Raw genomic sequence first — 9,824 nt, forward strand, 5'->3', positions numbered from 1 at the left:
AGGGAGACAAGCACAAGGAAGGGGTTACGCACACACACGCACACACACACACACAGACGCACACGTTCATCATTCATGTAGCCCCTCCCTGTTTCATCTCTTCCATGTTCGTTTGAAATCCCCTTTGAATGTCAAAAGCACAGTCGTCTTATTTCACTAACAGCACACAAACCGCCAACTCGCCAACAGACAAGAGCACAAGAGTTGATTCCTGATCCAGCCCGTTTGTGACAGAGAGAAGGAAGGGACATTTGAAGGGACGGCTGTTTCTGCCCCGGTGGGGGACGCTGGTACTGCAGGGACATGAAGGATGGAGGTGGGAGGGGAGAGAGGGAGAAGGGAAATCGCTAGAAAAAGTAGGCAACCGATAAGGGCTCACTGCAATTCAAGTTGTGGTTTGAAATGCCCATTTTCACAAGCTCCTCCCACTCTTTGTCTACAGGTGTTTAACGAAATGAACGCAAACTATTTTGAAATGTGGGTGAACTATTCCTTTAAGCACACAGATCTGGGTCCTAAACATCATTGTATTCAGTCCCTCAGAACGGTTCCTTGTGAACTGAACAGCCTGCATGTTGAAACCCGGCCCGTTTGAACGGTCCTGGTTCTGGTTCTGTCTGATGTTTCAGCTTTGTTTGAAATGTTTCTACCCCAACTAAAGTGATTTTGTAAACAACGACGGAAAATAATGTTTTCGATTATTAATGTGCCTGCATGTTGCATAACTCCTACTTCTAGAGTCTATTAAAAATCCTCTTTAAACAAGACTTTCACTAACAGGCTGTCAAATCTGAATATGTACTAAATTATACCGATATCTGTTGACATTAATGTGTTTTTTTTTCTTAGTAAAACTAAGACCTGTGTATATTTTTGGCTATCATGTAAGCCCAGACCCATGGGTGGACATCTTGGTGTATTTCTACATTCTTGTTCTGAGACCAGAGATGTTGGCTCATGTCCAGTAGGCGGTCTGTTGTCTTGATGCCTCTTCAATGTTTTCTCAATGTTGCAGACATTGCAGAGGTTCAAAAACCAACGGACAGCTGCGGTCTTAAAGGACAATGCTCGTTTTTGACAACCTGGACCTTATTTACGACTTATTATAAGACGTTTGACTCACCGAGATCACTTTGGTGTAGTTCGGAGGCATGTAGAAGAAATGTAAAATCCAGCGCGAGCCAGTATATCCATGTAATGGCGGTGATCGGGGCAACGAGAATGCAGCTTCAAAAAATCTATTTTCTGCCGCGAAACGGTTGTTTTCATCAATCTGTCTGGATGAATCGCTAGTTGTGCTTACATAGAGAGCATAGGCCTGTTGTGGTATTTCCCATGCCTCTGTAATATGATCTTTAGAAACGTCTTTAGACACGAAATAGCTTCCAAACTTGCTCCAGCACGCATGCGCACAGCGTGCTGGAAGAACGATTGCGCGCTGTGCGCATTAGTGCTGGAGAAAGTGAGGAAGCTATTTCGTTTCGAAAGACGTTTCTAAAGATCATGGCATGTGAAAACCACAACAGTTATGCTCTATGTAAGCACAACTAGCAATCCATCCAGACAGATTGATGAAAACAACCGTTTCGTGGCAGAAAATAGATTTTTAGAAGCTGCATTCCCAATTTCACGGGGTCGCGCCCGCTTGCCGCTCCGCCCCAGATTGTCCGCGGCTCCAAATTGTCCGCTCGCCTCTCTCATTGAAAATGAATTACAGTGCGCGGATATCGCTCCTCGTCTGAAACGGCCTTAAGACTGCAGCTGTATAGTCATATATAGACATAACATCATTAAAAATATATAAGGGGTACCATGATTTTTCACACTGTTCTGTGAGTTTAAAGATTATTATTGTTGTAATTATTCAAAACGGCTCAAAGTATTATTGTCTATGAAGTATCCACCTTATGTATCCTAATAGAATAAACCATGATGGCATTATGAGTACTATATTTGTCATTGTTTTTTCCAAGTAGTAGCGGAAAATGCACACACATCCAAGAGAGAAAAGTACGGAAGAGCATTAGGGCCAACAACTGATCTGAGTTTAAAGTCAGAATTTCTGAGAAAAAAATCAGAAATAACTTAAGAGATTAAAGTCAGAATTTCTGAGATTAAAGTCAGAATTTCTGACTTTAAAGTCAGAATATCTGAGAAAAAGGTCAGAAATAACTTCTTCGAAATAAACTGACTTTAAACTCAGAAGCTTAAAAAAAAACAAAAAAACTCAGCTGTTGGCCCTAATGCTCTTCCGTAGAAAAGTGACTCGGTGCTCGTCCAGAAACGATCTAACTGAAGAGAGAAAGGCGTCGGCACGCGGTTTCCAAACCTCCCAGAGTGATTTAATACAGCGCGTTTCCACCAGCTAAAACATCTTAAGCATATGAAACACCATCAAGTCCCTTCTAAAACATCTTAAAGATGCATTCATTGATCTTATTTGACCACTAGATGGCAGTAAGGGACTGGCACCATCTTGTTTCTAAATGAATGGCTGTAAGAATGGCCAGAGCCACATGAGGCACAGTCACAGCAGACAGGCCACTGGGAGGGATACGTCATTGAAGAAGCACCTAGATAGTGATACCTACCGTAGATAGTGATACAGATAGTGATACCATAGATAGTGATACATACTTAAATAAAATACTTAAATACTTATGATTTTTCATAGATACATTTGAATTTAATGCATTCATATCTCACACCAAAGATGGAAATGCATTAAAACATTATTTATGAAGTGTACAAATGAGAAGAAAACACAGAGACAGTTTTCAATTCACTGAATTTCAGTTGAGATTTGAATTTAAATGGCCGCTGAGCCTGGAGGCTGTGGAACGCAGGTCATTCAGACGAGTAATGATCCGGCCCGAGGGACGCTCGCGGATCAATGCTTCCTCGCTCGCATCTATCAAGCTTAAAAACGCAGACTTGGTCAAAAGAGAAGCTGTCATCTGAGATTTGACGCGGGAGACATTCAATTTTCTCTCATCTTATCTGTGACAGCAGCTGGCCTTCTGTTGGGTCACCAAGCCTCGGACGCAGAGGCAGATCAATCAAGCAGAACATGTGTCTAACACACCCCCCCCCTGTCTGAGGGCAAGTCGATACCTGTCCCTCTCAGACTCCGGAAAGTTCTGCGCTTTCTCAAAGACTGTGGACCTGAGTATGTCTGCTAAAACAAACACAGCAAGATCTTCCTTTAGAAGGAGGTCTATTCATGTAAGCAGGGTTCTCTACTGGTGTGTGTGTGTGTGTGTGTCAGTGTGTGTGTGTGTGTGTGTGTGTGTGTGTGTTCCACCCTTCATAAATTGTGTGTCTCCATTAACGGTGGTCAGTGATGCAGTGAGACAGAAGACGCTCAACTGATCGTCCTGTTCTGCGTCTCCAACAGCCATTAAGACTGAAGGGGAGTCCATCCATCACGTCCTCCTAGGGCGGCCATTATGGATCAAGTGTAGTCTATTTGTCACATCTGGAAGGGATGTACGAGAACCCAATCTATAAAGAGAGATAAGCATGGTCTCTCAAAGTGCATTCAGACATAACCCCAAGGTCACCACAAGGTCATAAAAAGTGGTTGGCAATAGGCTGTATAATCTTTTTTACTGTATTTATTCTACATGTTTGGTTCCACTGGTCAGGAACTATATCTCTAGAATAAGATCTGAGTTCTGTGCATTTCTGTGTAGGTTCATATCTGTGTTTTGTTGCATTTTGAAGTAAGCTAACTAGCTTAGCCAATAAGCTACAGTATGCAACCTACTGTACCCAGACCACCATGTCAGAAACAAGGATGGAATTCAACACTCCAGATGGCTGCTGTCAAACGTTACGTTAGTCAGGAAACAGATGTCTTCAGGACAGTTGGAGGTCAGAGGTTTGTCTTCAGGACGGTGGGAGGCCAGAGGTTTGTCTTCAGGACGGTGGGAGGCCAGAGGTTTGTCTTCAGGACAGTGAGAGGCCAGAGGTTTGTCTTCAGGACTGTGAGAGGCCAGAGGTTTGTCTTCAGGACGGTGAGAGGCCAGAGGTTAGTCTGTAGGACAGTTGGAGGTCAGAGGTTAGTCTTCAGGACGGTGGGAGGCCGGAGGTTTGTCTTCAGGACTGTGAGAGGCCAGAGGTTAGTCTGGAGGACAGTTGGAGGTCAGAGGTTTGTCTTCAGGACTGTGAGAGGCCAGAGGTTAGTCTGGAGGACAGTTGGAGGTCAGAGGTTAGTCTTCAGGACGGTGAGAGGTCAGAGGTTAGTCTTCAGGACGGTGGGAGGTCAGAGGTTTGTCTTCAGGACGGTGGGAGGTCAGAGGTTTGTCTTCAGGACTGTGAGAGGTCAGAGGTTAGTCTTCAGGACAGTTGGAGGTCAGAGGTTAGTCTTCAGGACGGTGGGAGGTCAGAGGTTTGTCTTCAGGACGGTGGGAGGCCAGAGGTTTGTCTTCAGGACGGTGGGAGGCCAGAGGTTTGTCTTCAGGACGGTGAGAGGCCAGAGGTTTGTCTTCAGGACTGTGAGAGGTCAGAGGTTAGTCTTCAGGACAGTTGGAGGTCAGAGGTTAGTCTTCAGGACGGTGGGAGGTCAGAGGTTAGTCTTCAGGACAGTTGGAGGTCAGAGGTTTGTCTTCAGGACAGTGGGAGGCCAGAGGTTTGTCTTCAGGACGGTGGGAGGTCAGAGGTTTGTCTTCAGGACTGTGAGAGGCCGGAGGTTTGTCTTCAGGACGGTGAGAGGCCAGAGGTTTGTCTTCAGGACAGTTGGAGGTCAGAGGTTAGTCTGGAGGACTGAGAGGTCAGAGGTTTGTCTTCAGGACGGTGAGAGGTCAGAGGTTAGTCTGGAGGACTGAGAGGCCAGAGGTTTGTCTTCAGGACGGTGGGAGGCCAGAGGTTTGTCTTCAGGACTGTGAGAGGCCAGAGGTTTGTCTTCAGGACTGAGAGGTCAGAGGTTTGTCTTCAGGACTGTGAGAGGCCAGAGGTTAGTCTTCAGGACGGTGGGAGGTCAGAGGTTTGTCTTCAGGACGGTGAGAGGCCAGAGGTTTGTCTTCCGGACTGTGAGAGGCCAGAGGTTAGTCTGTAGGACAGTTGGAGGTCAGAGGTTAGTCTTCAGGACGGTGGGAGGTCAGAGGTTAGTCTGGAGGACTGAGAGGCCAGAGGTTTGTCTTCAGGACGGTGGGAGGCCGGAGGTTTGTCTGTTACTCCAGTGATTCTCACTTGAAGGCTTTAGTCTTTGTTCTAAATGCATCATATCTGTATTCATTGTCACATTTGTCACCAGCTGTGGTGCCTGTGGATTGGTGCACTGGGAGTTAATTGCTCTGTGATGCAAAATAAACCAGCATTCACCCGGACATACTGTACAGGTTTATGGCTTACCGTAAATACTGTTTGAACTTCTAGTCTAGGCACCACATCAATTCTCAGTCTTGTAGTACAGTTAATACAAGGTCTGTGTGTGTATTTCCCCAAAAGCGAACTGTTTTGTACTTATTGAAATACAAAAGAAAAAGACAAGAAGCCAGTTGAATATACATAGATAAATATATATTAATACATTTAAACAGAACATCTTTTTTTTCCCCAACAGTGTGTTTACATGTGTTAAATTTTAACAAAAATCACCAAAAATGATGCTTCTACCACTATAAGCATTGCTTTATGAGGGCTTAGATTGGAGTGCTGGGAGGTGATGGAACTTCTCCAAACCTCTTCGAACCACATGACACTTTTATGTTCAGCTGCAACAATATATCTCCCGTTTCCAATTCCATCTCTGTTCTCCCACCAAGCTGTGCGTAACGGTACATTAACAGGCCTGGGAAATACACTGCGAGATTATGGCAGCAAAACAACATCGTTGACCTTAGCAGTGTCCATCCATAATGCTGGACATCCACTGAGTGTTCAGGGTCTGGTCCCTAGCTTCAATCAATCAATCAATCAATCAAGCAATCAATCAATCAATCAATCAATCAATCAATCAATCAATCAATCAAAGCTTTATTTCTTTATACCTTCACCTAGACAAGTAGACTACCCATCTATATACCTGTTTGTGTACCAAACCCTTGATTCACCTTATTGTAGCCACTACAAATACTACTGTACTACATTATCAGTACAAGTACTACAGCTGTACTGTAACTACAGATGGAGAGAGCACGAGCTTATTTTAGAACAAATTCCGGTTATTATCAATAATAGAGAGTAATCACTGACACCTGTAGAAGTCTGAGTATCAATAGGCGGCTACTGCAGTCGTAATAGTTAAATAAGTAGTGGTGGTAGTACTGCAAACTACTCTATAATAGTGGTAGTAGTACTGCAAGCTACTCTATAATAGTGGTAGAAGTACTGCAAACTACTCTATAATAGTGGTAGTACTGCAAACTACTCTATAATAGTGGTAGTACTGCAAAATACTCTATAATAGTGGTAGAAGTACTGCAAACTACTCTATAATAGTGGTAGTACTGCAAACTACTCTATAATAGTGGTAGAAGTACTGCAAAATACTCTATAATAGTGGTAGTACTGCAAACTACTCTATAATAGTGGTAGTAGTACTGCAAGCTACTATATAATGGTGGTAGTAGAAGTAGTAACAGTAGAAGTATTAGTAGTAGCATAAGAGTTTTATACTGTAAGCAAAAGTTAGTAGTAGTAGTACAGCAGCCGTAGTACTTGTGGTATGATGATTACTACTACTACTTGTATTACTGTATGTAGCAGTAGTAGAAGTAGTAGTAGTAGTAGTAGTAGCAGTAATAGTAGTAGTACAGTAGTCTAGTGAACAGTACAGCACTGGTACACTATGTGGATTGGATCAGTTCCATTTCAAACTTGCCCACTCCAGGATTCATTCCAAATACTGGTATTTTCAAGGATGTTCACAGGTAAGAATGTGTTTGTTTACATTCTTAAAAAGCAAGCGGATAAGGAAAAGCACTTCCTGGAACTGACCCTAACCCTAGCGAAACATTGCATAATCAAGCAAAACAGAGAATGTTCGTATATAATTGAAAACAATCGTCTTTTATCTCTAGAGTACAAGTTAGCTACTGATCTGAAGCATCCAGGCCACCGTACCACCATGACTGATGAATACAGAGTATCATGAGGCAGTGTTCAAAGTGTTCTGTTGTACAAATGAGGTTCAGGATTGAGTCAAAACAACAGATAACACAGAAATTGACATCTTTTACTCACTTATCTTTCTTAACGTTACATTCAGTGCCATAGTTGCATGTTTGAGCCCGTTCTGACTGCTTCTCTGTACCAGTTCTGTGTGCTCTGGACCTTTCTACACAACATGCTGGACGATTCTGATACTGACGTGTAGCTAATGGGTATACTGTACCTTCTGTTTACCCACCCACCCCCTCACTCCAACCCCCACCCCCCCACTCCACCCCCCATCCCCCCACTCCAACCCCCACCCCCTCACTCCAACCCCCACCCCCCCACTCCACCCCCCATCCCCCAATCCTAATACACTCTTTCATCACAGGTCAAACCTAATGCATTCCTAAGGCATCTGCCTCTCTTTAAATATACTCTATTTTCTGTCACCCTTAAATATATATATATATATACTGTATGTGTCCATTTAAAGTCTACAAAAGTCTTCTTATACTGTTCCCCTCATCTCTTTCTGCCAGTCTATTGGGCCACAGACTGGAAGGCCTTGTAGTCTGAACTGTGCTTTTTACTTTATATGGGGGGAGGGGCATGTTGTTGTGGGAGGGGCATGTTGTTGTGGGAGGGGCATGTTGTTGTGGGAGGGGCATGTTGTTGTGGGAGGGGCATGTTGTTGCGGGAGGGGCATGTTGTTGCGGGAGGGGCATGTTGTTGTGGGAGGGGCATGTTGTTTCGGGAGGGGCATGTTGTTGTGGGAGGGGCATGTTGTTGCGGGAGGGGCATGTTGTTGCGGGAGGGGCATGTTGTTGCGGGAGGGGCATGTTGTTGCGGGAGGGGCATGTTGTTGGGGAAGGGGCATGTTGTTGCGGGAGGGGCATGTTGTTGCGGGAGGGGCATGTTGTTGCGGGAGGGGCGTGTTGTTGTGGGAGGGGCATGTTGTTGCGGGAGGGGCATGTTGTTGCGGGATGGGGCATGTTGTTGCGGGGGGGCATGTTGTTGCGGGAGGGGCATGTTGTTGTGGGAGGGGCATGTTGTTGCGGGAGGGGCATGTTGTTGCGGGAGGGGCGTGTTGTTGCGGGAGGGGCATGTTGTTGCGGGAGGGGCATGTTGTTGTGGGAGGGGCATGTTGTTGCGGGAGGGGCATGTTGTTGTGGGAGGTGCATTTTGTTGTGGGAGGGGCATGTTGCCCCCCCCTTCTCTGCTCACCCCCTGTCTTTCATTCGCCCCTCTCTTTACATGTAACCCACCCCTTTTTTCTGCATGGCTCCTCCCTCCACTCAGCACTGCTCCTCCCCCACAGACTCACTGTTCTCCCCCGGGTCCGCGGAGGCCGAGGGGCCTCTCATCTTCCCCCGACCCGGCCCTCCAGCGGGGCCCCCACCGGGGCCCCCAGGACCCCCGGGGCCCCCAGGCAGGCCGGCGGCCGTGGCCGGGGTAGACGTCCACGGAGCTGGAGGACGGACTGCAGGGCGCGGTCCCTGGAAGTAGTGGAAGGCCTCCTGGTCCAGGTAGGGGTGGTCCTCGAGGAGGCCCTGCTCAAACTGCTTGCGCTTGTGACGGAACTCCATCACCGTCTTGGTGTAGGAGTTGAGGGTGGTGACGGAGGCCGCCATGCAGCAGGTGAACGAGCCCCACGCCATGCTGGGGGAGAGAGGGGAGAGTGAGAGAGAGAGAGAGGGGAGAGGGGGGTGGAGAGTGAGAGAGAGAGAGAGAGAGAGAGAGGGGAGAGGAGAGAGAGAGAGAGAGAGGAGAGAGGGGAGAGGAGAGAGAGAGAGAGAGAGAGAGTAGGGGAGAGGAGAGAGAGAGAGAGGGGAGAGGGGGTGGAGAGACAGAGAGAGAGAAAGAGAGAGAGGGAGAGATAGAGGGGGAGAGGGGGGGTGGAGAGACAGAGAGAGAGAGAGAGAAAGAGAGAGAGATAGAGGGGAGAGGGGTGGAAAGAGAGAGAGAGGGGAGAGGGGGTGGAGAGACAGAGAGAGAGAGAGAGATAGAGGGGAGAGGGGGGTGGAGAGAGAGAGAGAGAAAGAGAGAGAGGGAGAGATAGAGGGGGAGAGGGGGTGGAGAGAGAGAGATAGAGGGGAGAGGGGGTGGAGAGACAGAGAGAGAGAAAGAGAGAGGGAGAGATAGAGGGGAGAGGGGGGGCGGAGAGAGAGAGAGAGAGAAAGAGAGAGAGGGAGAGATAGAGGGGAGAGGGGGTGGAGAGAGAGAGAGAGAGAGAGAAAGAGAGAGAGGGAGAGATAGAGGGGGAGAGGGGGGTGGAGAGAGAGAGAGAGAGGGGTGGAGAGAGAGAGAAAGAGAGAGAGAGATAGAGAGGGGAGAGGGGGGTGAGAGAGGGGAGAGACAGAGAGAGAGAGACAGAGAGAGAGAGAGCGGGGGGGGGGGGGGGGGTCACTTTGTGCTCTTAGTGTTAAATGAAAAATGATCAGACAGACCAGCAGACAGACAGATAGAGGATTGTCAGACAGACAGATAGAGGATTGTCAGACAGACAGATGGACGCAGACGAGATGGAGAAACAGGTCACCCGTCTTTTTAAAAAGCAACAGTTTAATTTAACACAAAGTATGGAAGTGGAAGTGGAGGATGAGAAGGAGGAGAAATTGGCCAGATGGTGGAGGACAAATGAAGCAATCTGCTCCTGCCCTAATGGAGGTTCGAGAAGTATCTCGGAGTGACTCAGTGATTCGTTTCCCTTCTTCCCTCTCGAT

General features: G+C 47.0%; 2 protein-coding genes across 2 annotated transcripts in view; both read left to right on the plus strand.

The window, feature by feature from the left end:
* Window positions 1-1,939, plus strand: part of abat (4-aminobutyrate aminotransferase) — a 30,385-nt gene extending 28,446 nt beyond the window's left edge. The window contains exon 16 of the mRNA XM_084461045.1: window positions 1-1,939. This exon is cut by the window's left edge and continues 206 nt beyond it. The gene's annotated coding sequence lies outside the window, so the exon portion shown is untranslated.
* Window positions 1,940-9,680: 7,741 nt separating this feature from the next.
* The window catches only part of crlf3 (cytokine receptor-like factor 3), a gene marked incomplete at its 5' end in the record, with an annotated part of 12,661 nt that continues 12,517 nt past the window's right edge, over window positions 9,681-9,824 (plus strand). The window contains one exon of the mRNA XM_084461016.1: window positions 9,681-9,727. Coding sequence (XP_084317142.1) covers window positions 9,681-9,727 — 47 coding nt within the window. The remainder of the gene's footprint in view (window positions 9,728-9,824) is intronic.

Source organism: Borostomias antarcticus (genome assembly GCF_949987555.1).
Source record: "Borostomias antarcticus genome assembly, chromosome: 35".
NCBI classification, from domain to species: Eukaryota; Metazoa; Chordata; class Actinopteri; order Stomiiformes; family Stomiidae; genus Borostomias; species Borostomias antarcticus.